The sequence below is a fragment of the Cygnus atratus genome, chromosome 2, assembly GCF_013377495.2.
Source record: "Cygnus atratus isolate AKBS03 ecotype Queensland, Australia chromosome 2, CAtr_DNAZoo_HiC_assembly, whole genome shotgun sequence".
Lineage (NCBI taxonomy): Eukaryota > Metazoa > Chordata > Aves > Anseriformes > Anatidae > Cygnus > Cygnus atratus.
In genome coordinates, this window is record NC_066363.1 from 43,363,143 (window position 1) to 43,385,962 (window position 22,820).

General features: G+C 38.5%; 1 protein-coding gene across 1 annotated transcript in view; it reads right to left on the reverse strand.

Moving 5' to 3' along the window:
• The window catches only part of GADL1 (glutamate decarboxylase like 1), a 69,917-nt gene that overhangs the window by 34,994 nt on the left and 12,103 nt on the right, over positions 1 to 22,820 (reverse strand). Inside the window, exons 9-13 of the mRNA XM_035549660.1 lie at positions 19,419 to 19,535; positions 13,614 to 13,678; positions 13,285 to 13,366; positions 6,510 to 6,709; positions 2,202 to 2,253 (exon numbers count right to left, since the gene is read on the reverse strand). Of these exons, the coding sequence (XP_035405553.1) occupies positions 2,202 to 2,253; positions 6,510 to 6,709; positions 13,285 to 13,366; positions 13,614 to 13,678; positions 19,419 to 19,535 (516 nt within the window). The remainder of the gene's footprint in view (positions 1 to 2,201; positions 2,254 to 6,509; positions 6,710 to 13,284; positions 13,367 to 13,613; positions 13,679 to 19,418; positions 19,536 to 22,820) is intronic.

The following is a 22,820-nucleotide window of genomic DNA, read 5'->3' on the forward strand; positions in this document are numbered from 1 at the left end:
ATTTTGTACATGATTGAGAAAATGTTCCAGCAGACCAACCCTGGATCTGCCTACATTTCCTGCTAATTTGGAATAAATTGTATTTTATTTTTTACCTGTACAGATAGCAATAGCATGATGAATAGATTTGTTTTCCAGTCCCACCCAATACTACCCATAACAACACTCAGTTAATGTTGACCTACCTTGTTTTCAATGCAGTATATTTACCTGGGCTCTAAATTACAACACAGATTATCAACTAATACGCCCCCACCCCCCCAACACACACACCATCCTCATTAGTATGGCTGAACAAAAAAAAAGAAGTTAAAAGGCAGCTTGATAGCTGGGTCACACCATCTCTTTGCCCCACTGTGAATGCGGCTGCTCTTACAATTGAGGTAGTTCCTGAATGAGGAGAGCCCACCAGCTGAGACATGTTCTTTCATGAAAAGGCACTGAGAACTGCTCATACCATTTTCCGCCTCACTTCAAAGAATGCATTAAATACAATTTAATCATCAAGGAGAATATCGTTGTCAGCTGGAACAGAACTGCAAACCTGCCACCTGCTGTCATTGAATCAAATAAAGCTCAGTGCTTAAGTCCCATTTCTTTCCCCAAAGAGCATGCATTGAGTACACACAAACACAGACCCTGAAAAGGCAGCGATTTCCTCATGAATGCAAGCACTAGTTGACTGTTGGAGGGTTTATTTTAAAGCTGTTTAAAATCAGATAGCAGGACTAAGCAGATGGCGTATATTATCATATTGCCGCTGCCTATATTGCCTCCTTGATTGTATCAGTTTCCTTTCACACATCAGATAACTTCATCCCCCTCTGAAAATACCATTCATCCTAGAAAGAAATAACTACCCCCAGCCATGCTTCACTATTACTTGTCATCTTCTCACAGCTCTCATCCAAGCAGGTAAGCAATTATACCATAGAGGAGTTCAAGATGACACATGCACAAGTGGCATTTCCAGGCTGTAGAGTAGTTCTCATTACAGGACTTTCACTGCATGTATCTGAGGATCATCTTCCAAGCTTCTTGTCCGAAGTCCAACTTCCTTTCATAAAGGACTCACTTACCGGGGCCTAGCTGCCTACCAGCAGTCTTTCTTTAAATTCTCACTGCTTGTCCTCCTGTGCTCCTGAAATTTTTTTTTTAACCCTTCCTCAACATCCTTCTCATAGCTCATACTATAGCGCTCCTTCCAATCCTATTCTCAGTCCAAGTGTCCTTTTCCTGCAGGAACCAAACAACAGTCTCTGCTCTCACCAACATCCTTCACACCTAAGGTGGATCTACCCTCTATGCTAAGCTCTACACGATAGAGAAGGGTTATCTTTTTAATGAACTTGCCACTTTAGGAAGCCCATCATATGCTGCTACCCAGCACTCTTCACGTAAAGTTTCCCAGTATGCACTTTCAAATTAGCAGGTTTCAAAAGGTAAACAGAAAAGTTTTACAAGTGGTATAAAAGAGTTTTTAAATTTCATATTAATTCCAGCCTAACCTGGTATGCTTATTGGATCAATAAATGTAAACCAAATCTGCATCATTACATTTGTTGTTCTCCATGTGCTCTCTCCCCCGCCCCGTGGTACTCACCCAGCTATCTTTCACACGCTTACACATTCTAAAAATGACAGATCTTTTCAATGCCTCCCGAGATATTAACCTCACTTACCAAAGATTGCTGGGGATAGGAGCAAAAATTGAGATCTTTAGCCCTGCTCACACTCTCCTAAGCAAGACCATCATAAGAGAATAAGCTGACAGGTTTAGCAAAGATGGATGAAAACCACAACTTTTTGGTAGTTTTTAGGAAGATGGATATAGAAATAGAATTAAGGAAAAAACATGGACTTGAATGATGAAAAGTTCGTTTTAGGATCAAGGTATTCTGATTCTTCTTTCAGCATTCGGTCTTATCTGTAAGTCTGGCAGGCACTGCCTTTTTGCAATCAGACTCTTCTCTTTCACAAGAAAATGCTCCATTTATACACCCTAAGGCAATACAGGCCCAGAAGCTATGAAAATGGGTGGACTGGTGGTAGGGAATATAGAACATACTATGTGTTCAAGCACATCTGTGCATCACAACTTATTAAGTTATACACTTCAAATACAAAATGGCATTTGGCTAAAAAGAAAAAAGCCAAACAACAGAAAGAAAAAAAAAATGTTAAATTCCATTTTCACTTACCTCCAGAAGAAGCTGAAATCCCTCTCTTTTCTTAATTTCCTCCACTAGATATCTGTAATTAAAAACACAGGGTTTTATAACATTGAACAATACAATACTTAGAAGCAACAACAAAATAGGCCTTGAACACTTAAACATCTTTTTTTTATTATTATTTTATTTCCCCACCCCACTTGAAGAAACCACAGAGTTAAACCTCATTTCTACCTGCTGTGAAAATACAGTAGCTATCAGCTCCTGGAAACAAATGAAGGCTACAGCCAGCCAAGGAGTACTGAGAAGAGGCCAAATTCTGTCCTCAGGCACAGATTTTCTGTGGAGCCACATGGCACAAATTGATGCTACTTACATCAGGCTGTGAACTTTCCTCATGCAAATTTCTATTGATGTTGTTCTCTACAAATTAATTCCTCAATCTCTTTTGCTCAAGTTCTGATGCTGTGCTGCCATCTTATTTCATGGTCACCCTGACGTTTCTTACATTATTACCATCGTCACCAGGATCCTACGATTTGGCCCAGAACTTAAGTTTCCACGTACTTCAAAAGACCATCAGTTTTCCTGCTACTGTCCTTGTTCCATATTTTACAAAACAGTGCACATTTCCCTTCAGTGAGCCTCTGCCAATGCACAATAATCCCTGGGCATCCTATGCTAACAGTGCACTAAAATAAATATTTCTTTTATCGTTCACCTGTCAGTATGGAGAAAAAAAAAAAAAGCCTTCAATAGGAAGATGGATTTGAATCCAAACTTTGGATCCAAACAGCACCAATTTACATAAATTATTTAAAACATGACCTCAACTTTGCCACTAGCAGATGTCACTCCAGAATTTTGAAGCAAAGAGGACAGTTTGTCATAGCTATGGCTCTTCTCATTACTTGCCCTCTCAAAGCCTTCCCAATGAAAACTCCAAAGAAATTACCTCACACTCATACAGGATTCCCATGTCAACAGAATTTTAGTCTTCTACACAAAGGTATTGCTGTCTAACAGTAATAAAACAGAGGCAGTTAAACTACAGATTTTGTATAAATATGTTCTTTTGTTTCATTAATTTAGCACTTTCCTGCCTGCAGCTGCCTTATTGGTCATCACACAAATAATTCTTTTATTCACTCCTAGAGGAAGAAAAATACTGTTAGAATAACCCCCCTTGGTCCTATTCACATGCCTGAAATCTGCCTTCACAAGGACATCACTAGCACAGCTGTATCCACAAAGCCTGAGATTCCGCAGACATGCTGCAGAAACTGGTTGGCTAGGGAGGCAGTAAACAATACCCTAGATGGTCTAATTTTTTCAAAACAGAGCATGGGGAGTTGCCACATTGTTTATCATTAACAAGTATTGTGCATGTGACTCATTACCTCTTAGCACACGTCCCCGTAAAATGATTGCTGTGATAAAGTGCCAGTTCCCAACAGCACAGCTCTATGAGTTGCACCAAACTGCGCACTGCTGAGGTGCTGCTCTTCACTGCAATAAATCAAGGATCTGGATCTTGTCTGCCATGACCATTTAAATCCTACTGTGTGTTGTTGTTTGTTACCTGGCTGTTAATTCCCAGGCTACTGTTTAGGTTGAAAGCAAGGCATACTGAAAGGCATGCAGGAGGATAGACATAACTGGGGAGGGAACCTGTTTCCATAGGTGAATTTAAGCAAAAACAAGTTCAGTGCTTCCATTCTGTTGATTAGGAGACTCTTGTGTGTGTCATAAAACTAACATCTATCATAATCAGCAGGCCATTCACAAAGCAGTGGCCCTCAAACCATTTTTTAATTAAATCCTGAAAAAAAAAAAAAAAGAAAAAAAGAAAAAAAAACTCTTTGAAGGGATCTAAGTATGAACACTTATTTTTTTTGAGGTCTTAAAGTGTGTTAGAGCTACTTTTCATTTCATAACACCCTGCTCTCTTACCACAAGCACCTTTTTTCTTATACCACTGTCTGACATAGGATATCTGATGCTGGTCAAGCTCACAACACCGTTAATCATGTTCCTAACTACACTGCCAATGGTCTAAGAAGGCAGCCATTAGAAAAATCCATCACCCATGATTTATCTTGCCAGGACCATTTGATGGCAGTGGAGTAATTTACTCTGTGCATCTTCCCACAGTTGACAGAGGAGTTTTATTATCATGTCACGTTTGCAGAATGTCAGAAGGGCTCGAGTCTCAGTGAGGACTGGAGTGCACAGAGAAGTGCTATTTGCTACGATTAAGTCTTGCAGAAAGTGAGGGGTGGGGAACTGCAGCAAACATGGATGTATGTCTGTTAAAAGTAGGTGTAGTCAACAGAGTGATCAGGCATAAAAACTGCAAAGATACTGAAGCATAAAGTGAAGAGGTGGATAATTATATCTAATATATTAGGGCTATCTACCATGTTGGAAACATGATTCACCTCTAAACCAAGAAGAAATTGATGGAATAGCCAATAAGCAAAGTTTGATGCAACAGAAATGCATGACTGCAATTACCCTAAAGCCTTTGCAGCTCTGCCTATCCATGGAAAAAAATCTTGCTCTCAAATTGTATAGCCAATGCACCAGTTCCAGAATTAACCCAGGTCTGTGTTCAGGAACATTGAAATACTATCTTTGCAACATCAAAGGAAAACCTACTGTAACAAAAGAGGGGAAAGGCTGCACAGCTGTTGAGTAGTTAAGAGACCTGTCATAGTGCCCAGTAAACCTGATGTCTAAGCTGCAAAGTGCCCATGTCCACGCAAATTCAAGATAGCAATGCAGCTACTGTAAAGAATACACTTCATCAGATAATGACAAAGAATTAATCTTCTTCTTCAAACAAGGAAAAAAAAAAAGTCAGTCCTTAGAAACAAATTCAGCTTAGAAGCTGAATCCTAACATTCAAAGAAAATATCGATCCCAGAAAGGTCATTAATCACTACGTTCAGTTAGATGACCTTGGCCAGTGACCTTGATAAGGCTGAATTCTCCTACTGATAGTGGAATGAATTACATAGTCTGTACAGACACAGACCAGTAAAATGCTCAGGAGGAAAAACAAGGTGCAATCTAACCAGAAGATTTTAAGAACACATAATCTGTCGAATAATGAGTGGCTTTGAAGAAATAGAGAATAAGGCCAGAGCTCATTTGGGATTTTCTGGGTTTGCTTCTGTCTTTTTCTTTTTTTTTTTTCCATTTCTAATCCACTCTGGTTTTATGTCATAGATGTTTCAACTTTTTCTTTAAAGTGACTTTGTTAAAGTGAGACCATTCCTTTAATTTTCAGTAAACATTCAGTTCTTTTAAACTTGGTAGTTCATATCAAAAATATAATGCCAATACGATACGGGTGACTGTTTTTAAATATTATTGATTTGCATTATAGTAGTGTGCAGCTAGCCCAGGAGTGAGCGAAGATGTCAATGCAGTTTTATCTTGAATAAATTCTGAACAATTGTGATACTTCAATTGAATTGTTTCTAATGGGACATTATCTTATTTCAAGATCATCTTTTCTATTAGAAAACAAAACTTGTGTATGGAAGTTTATTTCCAGAAACTGAGACATCATTGTCACTTTAGAAACACCTTCTAGCAAGAATTTTGTGGAATTCACTTGTGAAACCATGTGCTGCAAGACCAAAAAGACAGTAAAAATTGAAAAAGGAGAAAAAACACCAGAAAAAAGACATGCTTCAGTCCCTAACGGAACATACTATAAGCATTAAGAATTTCAGCAAACCTGTGAAGAAAAAATAAACATACATCACCTCCGAGCAACCTGCCTTTATCTTCGTATAGCTCTACTACACCCTAACATTAACACAGTGTCCTTGTATGAGTTTCCCCACAACAATGCCTTTCTGTGTTTTCTCAGTCATGAGGAATGAAGTGGACACAAGAATGCAAAAATCACTTCTTGCTAGACACAGCTCAGAACCTGGCACATGGTGCCTGTTTTACATTAATACCAGAACATACATTTAAGAGTTAGAAGAGAGAGGGGATGCTGGTAGATGCTGTTCTACATATGGTTCAGATAACATGAATGTTAAACAAACTATTTCAACAGTCGAATTCAGACATTTTTTTTTAACTGACATCTATGCTTATTGCTACAAGTAGCAATTACTATTAAATATTGCAGCAAATTTAATAACACTAGTTATTATTGCTACTGCTAGTAGTTTTTTTCTTGTATAATACAGAAAGAAAAGGGGGAAAAAGTAACAGTTTGGTCTGTTCGAAGATAAAAGTGTGAGCACTGTCAACATTTCAAACAGTCAATGACACAGACTAGACATCTTCAAAATTGTGAGGAGGTACCTAGCCAAAGCCAGTGCCCTGTTCACTCTCTCCTCGAGGCCTGTGGTTCCCAGTGCCTTCCACATCAGCCAGAATTTGAATGCATCCGGACGCCTGCTGCACTGAATGGACTTGTCACCAGTGTCATAGCTGACATCGTAGAACTTGTCCTGCTGGAACAGGTACGCAGCCTTGGCAGAGTAACACTTCTTCAGGAGGCCCTATCAGAAACACAACAGAGGCTTAGATTGCTGATAGCCATTATTAAACCTTTTTATCTTCAGAAGCCAAAGCCTTTTTTCCTGTCTGTACCAACCATTTAGTAAAAGAGAACTGGATGTGCAGGACACCATTCACAGCTTACAGTGTTGTTTAAGAACCCTAGAAGAACCCAGTAAAGTTAGCACTGACCACACAGAATTTTTTTTTTATTTTCTGATGATTTACTTCATAGTGTCACTGAAGAGCTGCAGGTTGAAGAGCAATTCTGCCTCAAATCTCAAGAAACCATGTGAGTGGTTACTAAGGAGGAGAAGAGGAAGCCTGTGTCCACTGCTACAGTCTGTAGGTTGGAAGAACAGACTGTGAAGTTTCCAGGAAGTTCACAAACCAGCTCAGTCTATTTCTTCTTTCCTCCGACAAAAGACTTCACACACAGCACAGTTAGTTGTGGGTAAAGAATATTTCAGCCCCAAACCCAAGTGTTTTGCTTTTACCAGTAGAGAGCTTCTGAAGATTTAGCATGTGTTATCCGACTGTTTTAGTGGAAACACCACCGACAGGTTGACATAACCCCATGTTTTGTCTCCATTCACAGTTCTGACAATTTTAACATTTGAAAACAAACCTCAGAAAAGTACTTTAGTGCACCCTAACTATGATTTTGTAATGAAATTATTTTTATTCAGTAATCTCCAGCCTCCAACTTCTAAGAGATTGTCTGGGCAGAAACGACCGGCAGAAAACAGAAGAAAATCAATGAGTACAGTGGCATGTTCCAGCAAAGAACAAAGCTGGGAAATAGAAAGCAGAGAGGCTGTTAAAGGTTTAAAGGTGCGGTGGAGGAAAAGAGACACAGGACTGGCCATTGGCTGAAGAATAAGAAGTAGAGACAAGGGCAAGCAGAAAGGAAGTTACAAGAGCAGAGATGAGGGTGGTCCTTCAAGGGGCCCAGGAGACAGGACAGGTTGTGGGTTTGTCAGGGATATTAAAAGAGGGTGAGAAAAGAAAATCTGTAAGGTGATACTAGAATAGAAATTCAGATGAGTTTCAAAACATGGCTACAGCATCTGATTCAGATCTGCAAATATATATTTAAGTGACAGTTGAACCAGAAGTCTTCCATACAGCAAAGACCAAGGAACAGAAGCACACAACATGGTGGAAGATGCTAAACTACTCTAGCAAATAACAATTTATTTCTTCAGTTTAGATCCAACTGAACATGTTTTTCACGTCAGCCATTTTTCTGCATCTGCTGCAACTTTGACTTTGAAATGGCAGACAGGATCTGACATCTCTCTTAGTGAAAGTATGATATTCCTGCAACAGAGGTACTGTTTTTAATCGATGTTATAGTACACTGCTGGTAACTTTAGAACTGGTAGTAAAAGAGAGAAAAAGACTTCAAGACAAGTAATCCAAAGAACACATGAAAATGAGAAATACTCCACTGGCATGCACAGGATAAAGTTTCCCTCTCTCCTAGCCTTTTCAATTCCCTCTGTCAATATTTTAAAAAAGAAAATGAAAAAAAAAATGGAAAGAAACGATACCATGAATACCTATTTGTAAAGCACAAAAGGAGAAAAACAACCTTGAAGAAAGCTTCTCCACTACTTCTGCAGGGATTTGTCAATCCTATTGTAATACCCCTGGTTTGCAAAAAGGACAGCAAATTCAGTATGAACTCTCTAGCCCCAGGACCAGCACATTCAGCCTTGTGAGAGGACAGTTTGTGTGACAGCTTGGGAAAAAAGGGACAGTGGCTGCTCAGAATTATAATGTGCTGCTGCAGCTCACTGTAGCATTAGCTGGAAAGACAGGGCTGGGCCTAGTATTTTTGCAGCACCTCAGATTCTCACAACATTTTCTAGCTTTTTCAGAGAAAAAAAAAAAAAAAGGTAAAAAGATGACACTGGAAACTGAAGAAAAGTCAAGCACTGACACATCCATCCTTCACTGCTTTTGTACAGCTTTGTGTTCTCTGGCTAACCAGTCACCCAACAGGAGAGGGAATCTATTTGTCAAGACATTGTGCCATGCTTATTTAGACCTCTGTACCTCAATCTTTAAATAAAAAAATAAAATTTAAAATTAAAAAACAAAAAGAGAGAGAGAAAGAAAAGAAAGCAAACAAAAAAGAAAGCAACACCCCCAAATTGAAGTTAATTGCTTTGTTTATCACTGTTAAAGTTTTGCATCATGTTTCTGCAGTGAGTGTATAGCAGGGCCAGTCAATGTGGGATTATCTTCTGCATTATCAGAATGTGATACAGCTGCATGGTAGTGGACGCCACAGGGCATTAGCTCCTCTAATGTCTGTCATCTGAGTAATAACTTTTGTTTGTCACAAGAAATCTTAACTCAGTATTATTACAGAAAGAGTCAGACAAATGTTCTAGAGTGAAAACCCAGCAAGAACAAATAGTTCAATATCTGAGTGAATTCAAATTCCTGAGAAGATCTTTCATCTAAAAAACAAACAAACAAACAAAAACACAAGTACTCTCCTACTCTCCTGGTGCATCCAAAGCTGACAAAATATGCTGCTTTGATGATCCTTTTCCATCTGTTCATCTTACTGATAACGCAACACGCTCAAGAAATCCTATTGAAGATATTGCCTACTGTCAATCTCCAGAGGCAAGTACAGCAATGTCCCCCAGCACATCACTAGAGCAGACAGGAAAAGAAATGAAAATCACGTGTTGTGCAAGGGAAAGGGAATATTCCAGACCAGTGCAAAAAGCAAGGTGGAGAACAAAGGGAGGAAGGAAAAGGGAAAAGTTGCAGGATAGGCTGTGGGGCTGAGGAAAACAAAAAGAAAAAATCCAAGATAAATTTTCTGCTCAAGAAAGCAATTACTCCTTGATCTCTAGTGTCTTGAAAGTAATAGACTCAAACAAGCTGAGAACATAAGATGTCATCTCAGTTTTCCCAGTGAAATGAAGTAGAAAAAAAATGAAAAATATGCTTTCTAACTCAATATTATCAGTCCCAAGATGATCCTGATGACTGTCCACATAGTAACTGAACTGCTCCAGCATCTCAGAAAAATTGCAAACATTTCATTAGAACTGTCTCATTTGCAAATTTGTGATTCTTCCTTTAGTATCTTTTATCTGTTTCTGTCCTTTGATCAGAAGCTAACGGTAATGCTCTGCCTTATATTGAGGCTGTTAAAGTTTCAGAAAATGGAAATACTATTTTCATAAAGGCCCTGGTCCACTATGAAGTTTCAAACAACTTTTGGTTTTGATTAAGTCTACAGATAGTTGTTATGTGTAATAATTAATGGCAAATAAATGAATAATTATTGATACTAAAACAAATATAGACAAGCTCCAGTTTCTTGCAGTACATAATTCAAAACACCTTTTTTCTCATTGAACAGACTTATCTACAGCAAGTCTCCTGATCTCCTTCCATTTCCATTACTAAATGAATTTGAATTTTGTTAACAAAACATGAACAGCTTTTTCCTCCCAAGACAAACATCTTCTTGATTTGCTTCATCTGAAGCAAAAAGGATGATCTTTTGAATGGCATACTTGAAAATTCTCAAAAGCAGTGTATTACAAAAGGCTATCCCTGTAATTCATTTCAAGAGATGAGAAGGAGCTCTCAGTAGTACTAACCCCAAATAGAAAGCAAGTTTGTTTCCTGCAGCTGCTCTGGAAAGAAATTAGTGAAGTAGATATCTTTGTGACACTGCTAATGATGAGGAAGAGATTACACTGTAGGTATGTTTACCGTGATCAATCAATAATGCTCTGTGCTAAACGAGGACTTCATTAGCTACATTCTTTTAGATTTTAAACTTTATTAGTTAAAATTCTGTTGGTTTCCTAGAACTGATTTCTAATTACCTAACCTAGCGCTGCACTTAAAGATCTGAAGAATCATAGAACTTTGGCATTTGTGATAAATATTAGTTCCCCATGTATACAGTGACAGTAATCATGTTTACATGGATTACAGAAGGGACAAATTGGAACAGGTCTGTGGTTTTAAGAGAAAATGTATGACCTGAAACTGATTCATAGCATTTTAAGAACATTCAAGAACAAAGTTCACTTACTAAAGTTTTGAGAGTATCAGTCCCTCTAGCTGTGTGTTTAAACTGTCATTGCAATTCACATCAGAGCAATACAGGTATGTTCTGAGTAAGTCTCTCATCACAAAAGTGATGAAAGTTACTCAGTGCATGGCAGTGAGGAAGGGATAACTGTGCATTTCTTGAGTGATTTAAGCACTGAAAAGCTATTGTAATTGATCTGAGCTTTTTCAGAGGATTAACCAATCTCTCTTTCCCTTCGGTGAAAACATTTCTCCCTTCTAATCAAGACAAACACATATTTCTCTCTTCTATCTCTACCTTCTTCGGAAACCATTCTGATTTAGTTTCATCAAGGCGAGAAGACTGCCTTTTATCAGCACTTCTCTGCAGTTTAAATATTTTCCTATACAGATTTGAAAAATAATAGATAAATACAGCGTTTCATTCTAAAAATGTAGCTGCAATGTCTTAAGACTATTGGCAATGCCAAACCAAACGGCTTCACCCTGCAGAGGGACCTGGACAGGTTGGATCAATGGGCAGAGGCCAATGGGATGAGGTTCAACATGGCTAAGTGCCTAGTCCTGCACTTTGGTCACAGCAACCCCATGCAGTACTACAAGTTTGGGGCAGAGTGACTGGAAAGCTGTGCAGAGGAGAAGGATCTGGGGATTAAAGTAAAGCAAGGCTCTTCCAGTAAAGTGTCATAAATATTTATTTGATTTTTTTTCCTTAAAGACTTCTATTCTACCTTTTTCAAAAAGCTAAAGAAAGTACCCAAGTTTGGACATGTTTCTGTTTGCATAAGGTCTGCACTGACAAACATAAAATGCGTAAGTGCCAGTTTTCTAGGAATTAAACCCTGACTAAAACACCCTCTCCTCCCCATGCAGAAAAGTGTTCTATTTTCTAGAACATGTCTCACTGTACAACTGGATCTGGTTGTATGAGAGGTGAAAACACAAAAACATTACTGATCAACTTCCTAGCATTGTTCTCTACAAGTATTTCTGGCACAACATTGCATAGCTGTGGTCTGGAAGTGGAATAGGATTGCTCTACCAGCCATCACTCTCCATGGAAGGAGCAAGAGCCCTGAAGCTGGAACAGTGTTTGTAAAGTGACTCTAAATGCCAAGGCAGCTAGAATATTTCATTCCTCTCTGTTTCTTTCCTCTCTCTTCCAGAGAAGTTTCCAGTATGCAGCAAAAGTAGTCTAATCATTACCTGAGGCTACATCTACATACTGGGCCTAATTAGTTACAAACACAGCACTGAATTCTTCCCAAGCCTGCAATTTAGAGACTACATTAACCTTAGTCAATAAATTCATTCTGCTTGTTTTTCATCCTGGAATAAAGGTAAAATGATGGACAGGTAGTTCTGGAATCTGTAATCCTCTTTAATCCCACAGACTCTAGTCTAAGGAAACGAGGAAGCACACTTCTCCTTGCTACCCTGCCACGTCTCACCCACGATTTGGAGTGATCTGCTCCAAGGGAGCACTGATTAGCATCTATGCTCTTCAGTCCTCATTAGTTCTTACTACCAGGAGTTAGTAAACAGCTACACAGACAGCTAACCACTAACAGCTGAATGGAATCCATCAGCTGTTTTGACAGAGACTTATAAAAGTGATTTACAAGCCATGGCCACAAAACAGTGATGCAAACCTCAGGGACTCCATATCCTCACTATATTCAGTCATTGATGAACTAAGATAAAACTCACCCTGACGCTAGATAATGGACATAAGCTTTTGCAGGGCTGAGTCTGCAATGGTGCTTTAAATTTAGAGGTTAATTATTAACCTCTTACTAGATTCTTTATTAAGATAGAAGAATTCCGTAAAGATATAAACAGGGACTTCAATCACAATGCAGACTCAAGCCTCTTTTGTGCCACTTGACATCAGAACTTTGTTGTTTGCTTGCTAGATTTTTTCACTACCCATGTTTTTTGGAAAGTCCCAATCATCCCAGTAATGAGGAAAAAAATGAGTACAGTGAGGAAAGAAGGCTCAGCATCTTTGGCTGCATGCACTTCAACTCCTTTCTCACCTTGGTACACCCATGCAAGGTGATGTAAAGAGTAGCTCTGCCTACATGGCATTCTTTAAACAGAGATGCAGTGCTGTTACAGTCCCAGTGGATGGCAGCTATTCTGGGGACTTGGATGATCTTCGTGTATAAACTGCTAGAGACCCAGGTGACAAAATAATCAATTCTGAATGTAAATCATGTACAGAAGCAAACTAGGAAGGGTACCAGCTGCAGACTTTGACCACTGATGTGTATAGTGACTTGGATCAGTTTGGCCCTACTCTTAGTCACCCTTTACTAATTTCTTGGTGAAATTCAAAACAGTGTCATACAGCTTTTGCACCACAGTGTAGTAAAACTAACTCAGCTGTTTTCTTATCTCCCCCATCTTCCCCTTATCCTCCCCATTACAGCAACGACAGTCTACCGCATTAAAAAAATGAGAAAGAAAAAAAAAAGACAGAAGGACTTACAGAGTTGTCTTTCACCAGAAGAGCACAGCACTGGATTCCAGCCAACAGCATTTTATGGGGATTCCAAGCAACAGAATCAGCCCTACAAAATTCATAAAAGGAGAAAGGGGAGAGGGCATAGGAATTGCACCTATAATCATTGGTACGAGAGGCGAAAATGCCCAAATGCAATCCAAGCAGATAAATCAGTTCTTCCAATTTTTCCACATACTCATAAGTTTAGCAATCTCTCCAATTAATGACAATACGCATTCTAAAAAATACTGCTCTCATGGAGGCTTGTCCATCTCAGTCCCTGTAAGTGTGCCCATAAACTAAAACTGACTTACCTGTGGATGCCATGAAGAAGTCTGCAATGCTTCCTTGATATCAAAGCCGAGCCACCCCAAGAAGCCTATTGGAAAAATTACAAAGCCAAGACAATGTTATTTGTATAAAGTTCTTGGTGCTCTCTGATAATGCTTCGATCAATGATTACTGACACTGTTTTTATCTCATTAGAAATTTAGTTTACTACATGGTCAGTGGACTAAATTTTGCTTTTAGCATCATCTACCAAAACAAAGGTGGTTGCCTGAGACCATGCTTAAAATAGAGGAGCCAAGAGTTTGTGTCATTATGTGAACCACAAGCTACATTTTCACTTCTGTGTAAGCAATGGCATGAATTGAAGGGCTTCTGCATAACCAGGCCATAAAAGGTGGTTCCGTTCCTCCAGTCTAAATCTAAGCAATGAGAGTCAAAAGATCCACTTCGTACACATTCCTCCTCCTAACTGTTTCCTTTGTGAGAAATTCTCACAAAGAAAGAGAATGATAATCTCTGCCAATTACAAAGCCCAGGCTCAGATACTCCGTGGAGTTTTGAGACAAAAAGTGAAGTCAGTGAGTAGGTAATAGCAGCATTTCTGTGACCAGCAATCTCACTGATGTTAAAACGGTGTAGCATTCACCACATCCATCTCAGGTCATCTAAGACCTAGCTGTGTGGTCGAAGCATCAGTGAGGCATTCTCTGTAGTGAGCAGCTCTCCACTGACATTCTTTATCAAGTATCCTCTTATCTATTTTAGATACCTGTCTCTGAGTGACACCTCCTGCAGATGTCTCTCTCCATGCACTACAAAAGGAGAGCAGACAATAAGCATAAATTACACAAGTTTGACTTCTGGTCGCCTTAAATTAGGGAAGGTGACTCGTCTATGAATTCAGCAAGGACCAGACATCACCCACTAGCTGCAGTAAATCTTCATTTCTCAAGCAACGTTTATCCATGGGGTCAGGGTGGTGCGGCGAGAGCACACAACAAAAACAGAATACGTCACACATTGCATTTGAGAAAATATTATTAAATATGAAAAAAGGTTTTTCAGCATTCACAGAGACAGAATCCACAAAAGAAAGTTCCCTGTGAAATGAGCAAGGCTCCTCAGAGACGCAGAAGAGGCATCAGTCCAAAAACACCTGGACTCAGGATATCATAGAAAAGGTTCATATATTTTGGATTACTGAGGAAGAAATCACTGCTGTGAAGATTCCTGATCTAAGGACAGTGAGATCATGCTTGCTTGCCTTTGGGGTTTAGGTGTTCTGGTTGTTGGTTGTGGGTTTTTTTGTTGTTGTTGTTTTGGTTTGGTTTGGGGGGGGAGGGGGAAGGTGGGGGCAGTTGTTTATGTTTTTTTCTTGAAAACAAACAAAACAGCTGTGAGAGCTGATCTATGAATTTAGCACCAGTTTTTGCTTCATAGGCCATATATTAGGAAAAAAATCTGCTATTTCTGGGAGACAGGAATAGTAAAAGCTCACAATGGAAATGAACCATTAAAAACTTGTCCTAACACTTATCATTCTCACTAATGCAGTACACAAACACCACATCATATTTTATGTTGTCATGCTCACAACATTCGTGCTGAGAAAAAGGCTGCTGCTCAATCTACATCTGGAACCTAAGAAAGGAAATTATTTGCCTCAAATTTCACAGTAAGCCCGTGGCAGAACCATGACTTGAAACTGGATTCCCCAGCTAGCTCAAACTAGCCATGTTACTGAAGGACAATCAACTTGATCTTCCTCTTTATAGCCAGATTTTGCTCTTCTCATTCTATAATATAGTCAAAGTAGTCATTAAATTATTCCCCAATTTTTACAATTCATAAGCAACGCACTGGCAGACAATAAATCTTTTAAAAATTTGTATCCAAAGCTGTCAGTATTGGAATAATTGACATTTCACACTATTCTGAAAAAATAGGACTAGAAAGGCACTCAAGTGTTCATCTCACCTGTGTGCCACCCCCAAAGGCAGGATCAGCCATACCTATATCATTCTTGTCAAACATTTGTAGAGATTATTAACCAATGAACACACGCATTTTGGGATTGATATCAAAGTGAAAGATAAGGTGCAATTGCTGCCTACACAGCACTATTGGTACTTCTGTCTACCTTCATTTTAACAACTATTGCTAGGTATCTTGAAGAGAGGTACAATAGGTCCAGGCATCTCTACCACCTCCCAATCTCTCCTGGAGCCACAGTACCACAAGATGAATTTGTGCTCCGTGCTTCTTTACTCAGTTCACAGACGAAGTGCTTAGAGACCCAGGGCTGGCAAAAACCAAATGTGAATGAGAAGGCACCTAAGGATACCAAGAATCACTGGCTTTGTTTTTAAATAGCTCTAATGATGGAGGCTGCAAAACTTAGCCACCTAATTTGTGTTTAACAATAGCAACCCTACAGATTGAAATGTCAGTCCTAGACAGTGTTACCCCTTGTCGTGTCTGCAGTGGCCATTGAAAACACATTCTTTCTTTTCTCCTTGTAGCAGCTTTTAAAGTATCTGTAGAGCATTGCATATAGTCTCTTTTTTTTTTCTAGTTTAAGTAACATCACTGCTTTTAATCTTTCTTCATTGGTCATAACTTCTAGATATGATTCCATTTATCTTCACTGCTCTACTCCTTTCTAATCTTTATCCTGTAGGTCCTTAACTTCCTTGATATGCAGCTTTTTATTTGGATACAGTCTGGATAAGGCAGATGAAGCACCAAGCTGAAAGAATTATTTTATGTATCTTTAGTCAAAGAAGCTGTCAAGATGTTTATCCCAACTGCAAAGGCTTAAGACTGATGATCTGTGATGCACTGCAAACCCTGCATCTTTTTCTGGGGATCTGCTATCTAGCCAACATTTCCCAGATGTTTGTGCAGCTGATTATTGGAGCTTAAACCTAGAGCACTATCTTTATTAAACTACAGCCTAGTTTTTCCACTTTTTTCTTTAAACTGTCAAGATCTCCATCTTCTAATCCCGTTCTCCCACTAATTCTTGCAGTTTTGTGTCATCTTCATGTCATCTTCAAATTTAGTCAGTGGATTTTTTTTCATCCAAGTTATTAATGAAATTACTGGGTAACTTCTAACCTAGGATAGATCTCTCCTGATTTCTACTCAAAATATTCTCCCCTTTCAGCAGTGAACCACTGATAACTGCTCTCCAAGTATGATTTTCCAGCCAGGTTTTCACTCACTGCCACTGTTGCAGCTTGGCAGGCTTTCCGATGAGAATTTCCTGAGAGTTATTGGCAAGACACAGTAAAGTGAACTGCTTCTCCTCCTTGCACAAGACTAGAGAAAGAAGGTTTGATTGCCATAACCAGTGTATCAATACTGTAATGTGCACAAAATATGGTTACTGCACCGGCTGTTGAGTGGCTTGACTGCTGAGATAGTTTCACCTTATTGGTATTGTCTTGAAGCAACTTTTTCCTTAAGCCCCTTTTCCTCTACAGCTTTGTCTCCATGTGAGAACTTATCTGCAATTTCTGACTCCAATGAAATTTAACTTCCTGAAGCCTGCTAATTTTATGTTGATGTTCTCACATTCACCCTTCTTACAAATCATGAGCTTTATCATTTCACACTTAATGAAAAGCCTCCCTAAGGCAAACATATCAATTTTTGGTATCAGAAAATATTCTGAAATGAGATACATCAGTGTAAAACTGGAAGTAACATCACAGACTTTCATGTAATAACGGTATAAACTGTTCTTGAGATCATTTGCAGTAAATAATACTGATTCCCACCAATGTTAGCCCTAAATTACAGCTTTCCATGTTTTTAAATGATTGTTTTAATAGTACTGTATTTTTTTTTCCTCCTAAGCTACAGCAGGCCCAAAAAGTAGTACTCACTTGCTGTAAGAATCATTCAGCTGGAAACCAGACCTTTCAGAGGAATGTAGATCCTCAAAGATTTCAAACACTGTTATTGCCTATAAGGCTAGAAGTAGGTAGGCATGCTTTAAGGCAAAGAAAAAAAATCGAACTCTTCGCTATGTTTCTTATACACTACTTCTGATCTCACTGTACTTTTCCCATTATTATTCCAGTAAACCTATTTTTAATGGTGCAGTGAGATAAAAAGGTCACATTATGAATTACAGTCTGCTCATTTTACCATATCACATTTTTATATATACATATGCCTGATATCACTTACACGCAAAGGTTCCAGTCTCTTCCGCATACCCTGCTCCCATATAAATAGTCAGAAACTTTAAACGAAAATAAAACATCCATGCACTCAACTTTTGACAGTTCAACAGAGGGTGAAAGAAAAAAATGGAAAATGTACTGATAGAACTCCTAAGAACCAATCAAGGTTGAGAATTCATTGAGAGGTTCATAACATGAATCACATCTTAATAGAAAGATTAGTCTTCTAGACCAAAAACTACCCAATTTATGATTGTACATTTGTTATTCTACCAGCAATCAATTAATATCTGACAGCTACAGTCACTGTGAAAACAGAAAATTAACTTTAAGATATTCACTGACATTTTTACCCTAGCTTAACATGAGGTAAAGTTGGAAGAAGAAATGTAATTATTTACAAAACACTAGCAACTGCTTATGAAATATAGTTCAGAGTACTGCCCAGGTTCATCCCACCTAACCAAAGTTATTCAGCTGCAGGGAATGGGTTAGGAGACTATTCATCATCCTCCTACAGTTGTTGGAGATGGCTCCAGCAGTGTCTATTCAGCAAACCTCAGATCCAACACAGACTTTAAATACACTGCAAACGGATGTACAAGACACTAGCACCTAATGTGAATGTTACACTCCTGCTGAACATCTGCTGGGTCATCCTCACCAGCATACAACCACGAGGAAGTTCTGCAGGCACTTTAAATACTAGGGCTGAATTTTGCATTTTTGCCTCCAAGAAAATGAAATTTTGAATCACACACGCAGAAACTTTATTTATTAGTGTCTGAGCCATTTTTATTTGAAACACACATCCTTGTCTATGTGATTTTTCTTTAAATACTCAACATTAAACAAACACTTTAAAAATTTAAAGCAGATCTAAAAATCTCTATTAATGTTGCTCCAGATTATCTCATTGTTCCATGGATTTTTGCACAGCCATTCTGGGTTTGTGGCATTATCACTATAAAGAGAATACAGTTTTAGAAAATATGAAGAGACCTAGTTTTAGAAAAATACATTTACAGCTAACTAGTCCAGGTAATAAAAGGACTCAGTGATTATTCCAAAAAGGCTCATGAATGGATTTTTAAAGCCAAAGCTAAAATTATAAAGAAAATAAAAGTCAAGTAAAATTTTTGAACCATTTAGGAAAACTTCAGGGGACCTACAGGAAACTAACCTGTAAATATGAAACGGAATAATTTATTGTTGGTTGAGCCAGAAGCATACATTTATTTTAACCCGTATGAACCATGCACCACAATTCTAACATGTCCATTCTCTAATAGACTGTGGAAATAATCTGAAATTCTAGTTGTATATAATCATCCTTGAAGCACTTTTGCAGTAGCAAGAAGGAACAGGAAATTGATTTTAAAATCATTTTGAAATATAACCTGACAATGACAAGAAAGTTTTGACTGCTTGTCACAAGCAAATTATTTGCTGTTTTTCAGCCCATGGAACAGAGACAAATCAGGAAGTATTTCTGCTCTCTATGCAAAAAGTATATATATATATTAAAGCGCAACTTACTATCACACAGAAACATTAACAGTCAAAGAAAAATATCAATTATTAAAAAAAAAACAACAATGCTAACAAAAACTACACAGTATACAAACTCACGTCTACATGAAGCCAGAGGCCATGCTTTTCACAGATATCAGCAATTTCATCCAGAGGATCAAATGCTCCCAGTACTGTTGTGCCTGCAGTAGCACAGACAAGAAATGGTGCTGACCCCTGCAATAGGATTCAAAACAAAAAATTGTCATTCACACTGCTCATTTCCTCCAGTATATTTGGAGAGTTGAAGTATAACAAGGTCTTGGAAAGTAGGACAGAAATGTGACAGTCTACATTTTAGTTTCCCAGCACTGAGAGCCTTATGTAGAAGTTACTGCATTTAAAAGTGCTATTTAAAAAAAAAAAAAAAAAAAAAAAAGGCATTTCCAGCTAACACCATCACAGGGCAGACTTCACCAGCTTCAGACTGTTTTGACAGATGCTAGTTTTGTCAAGATGAAAGCACTCTGGATATTTGACATCTCTTTGTACACTGATTTTCATTTCTCAGCCTCCCCCATTTTACTACTATATTTGCTGCCATTCTGCCAAACACAAATCAAGCTATTAGTTCAGCCAGCAGGCTACCCATCAGGGACATGACTCACCCCTCTAGGGACTCCACCTGCATTCCCTCTACAATGCCTATGGCTCTTTGCTGAGGGAAGAGGAACCTTCAGTTAGGGAACATGATTTGCCTTGGGTAGCACTGGCATACACCACAACTGGGACAGTTACCGCTACCTGACCCAAATGCCTGGTCTACAGCCAAGTGCAATTCTGAGTGTTGTCAGGTTGCAGCCTCAGACAATTATCACAAGACATCCATTATGGCTTTAATGGCTTTGCTCATTGCTTTCCCATTCAACCAATACCAGGTGTGCAATTACAACAGCAGAGCAGGTCAAATATACCAGCTTGCACCTACTCTTTCAAATGTATATGCCTGAGTGTACACAGGAGCAGAAACCAAAGTAATGAAAAGAATTGGTAGGGTTTGGAGTGACTTTATGACATTGACAGTGTCAGCCCTAGCAATGACTGACCAATCTCACGTGCTGGTAAACACATGCTGAAGTTACTGTTCTGCTTGTTTCAGCATTCAGTCTGCAGCATGACAATGCAGCTACTGAGAGGCACTAAAGTTGTTACTAAATTGAATAATCTTGGATCCCTGGATTCATTTGCAGTGAATTAAATCTCTCAATATAAGTCTCTATGCTGATGTAACATACTGTAGCTTCACTGAAATCAGACACCAGCTGAAAAATCAAACTCTATGTGCAAGTCTTTTATATAGCTTCAGTTCAGCTGAAATCTGATCTCCTTAGCTGTCCTCTTTTTTAAGTGTTGCTACTTTTAAAATCTACTACAGAGACAGGCAGGCTTGATTCACTTCTGCATTCTGATGGTTTTATATTTCTTTAACAGTGTAGAGGACTGTTAGGATGGTGCACAATTATGATTTATTTTTTTTTTAAATTTCCTTACAAATTGCTAAAGCAGTGAAAAGTAGCCTTGGAATAAATTTAAATTCATACCATATATTCAGAAAGAATTACCAGCCTGTAATTCACTGCATGGTCATTCTTACTATAAACTACAAAAAAAAAAAGTCATTCAAACTTACAAACCAGCCTGAAGCTCAAGTACGAAACACTTTTGAGTGAAGCAAAGACTTATCTGCTACACTTAACAGTTTCTGTTAGTATTCTCACCATTTTTCTCCCACAGCTACATCACAATGACAAAGCTTCCTCAGCTGCCAGAAGGTAACATGACTGAATAGGGGGACAAGTCTAGGATCTCTACAAATTCAAAAGACTATTGTTACCATTACACATTTCTGCAAAGAAGAGAATCATGTTTTTATTCTTTTTGCCAATAAAATTAAATAGATTTTCTTGACTAGATCCTCAAAAAACAAGTCTAAGACTCTTGCTGTTCACAGTCAGTGAACATTTTGTGCTCCTATCACCAGTGAATGCTATCATTCTATGGTTCTGTGATTCTACGAATGCATCCTCTGTTGTTCAAGAGTCATTAGAATAACACTGTAATTCACTGAAGTGTCCTTCTGTAAAAAGTTATAAAATTGCACTTTATCAAGGACACAGTTACTGAAGCTCAGGTGAGATGGAAAACTTCCAGGACGCCTTTAACTTCCATTAAAAGGCAAGTGAAATAGTAAGTGTTTCTCAAAGGTAACACTCCTGTAAGTGGAGCATTTTAATACAGAACATTGATTTTAAATTGCAGAGTACTGTACTGAGGCTGACTTTTTTATTATTAACATAAATGCCAGGTAATCTTTTTTAAATAACAACCAAATTTATTACACCAACAAACAAAAAATCTGTTTTTGCAGAGCACAGATCTCATTCTCCTGCTTGCTTTCTCTTGCTTCATATTTCAGTTCTTTTTTTTCCCGTGGATCACTCCAATGAGTGAAGTACAGATTGTCTTCCATGGATAAGGCAAAGTACAAAGAGAGGTAAGCAAGAGTTTCCTAAGTAATTAGGGACACCATATATCATTAGTTATTATACCTAACATGAAACTCCAAGGGGAGATGGTTGTTTGGCAGATGTATCTAAGGAACGTTTTAGTGAAAGCTATTGTGACCACACCAGTGCATAACACAACAGCACTGCCATGCCTTTTCTGTCAGCCACAATAGTTCCCAAAGTAGGACCTCATGGTAGTCAATGTCCACACTATGGACGTTGCACTAGCTGATTAGTATTCCCAGATCATGCACTAAGGGCTGAGCTCTGAATCCTACTGTTGTCACGCACAAACTGGAAATGAGGTGACCTAATCAAGTCAAAAGAAGATGCAATGTGCCTTTTAAGTCACATTTAGTCCTCCAAGTTCTCTAAAATAAATTGTATTGACTATAGTAAGTGCTATCTTACAGAACACGGGAATGTATGTTAATGTTGTCCAAATACACACATCAGTACATTTCCAAATGGTGCTCTTTCACTTTCTGCTTGGCCAAGTCCCTGTGGGAAAAGAGGCAGAATGGAATCTCTACACTCTTCCTGCAGCACTAGAAAGGACAAAATTTAGCATTTTCAGCATGTATGATAGTTTCAGAGACTAAAAGCCTTATCTTATAGCTCTTGCTTACTGCAGAGACTAAAGCAATAGCTGCTGTAATAACAGAAAAACCTACAGTTTTCATTTGCCTTTTAAGGAAAGCAGATACTGCATTCATTTCGTCTGAAAAAGGATTAAGGGCAAAATAAATCCTAGGTATAGAAGAAATGTGCTAAATACTTCAGAGCAGCATTGTACTTAGGGTTTTCATTAATAGTAAACACCCTGTGGAATTTTACTCCCCAGAACAGTGTAACACCTAAGAGCCTTGGCTTGCTCCACAAGTTTGGGGCAGCTGGATTACACCTGTAAGAAAAACACTGGTACATCAACTGTCCTATTTTTAGGATTTCACTC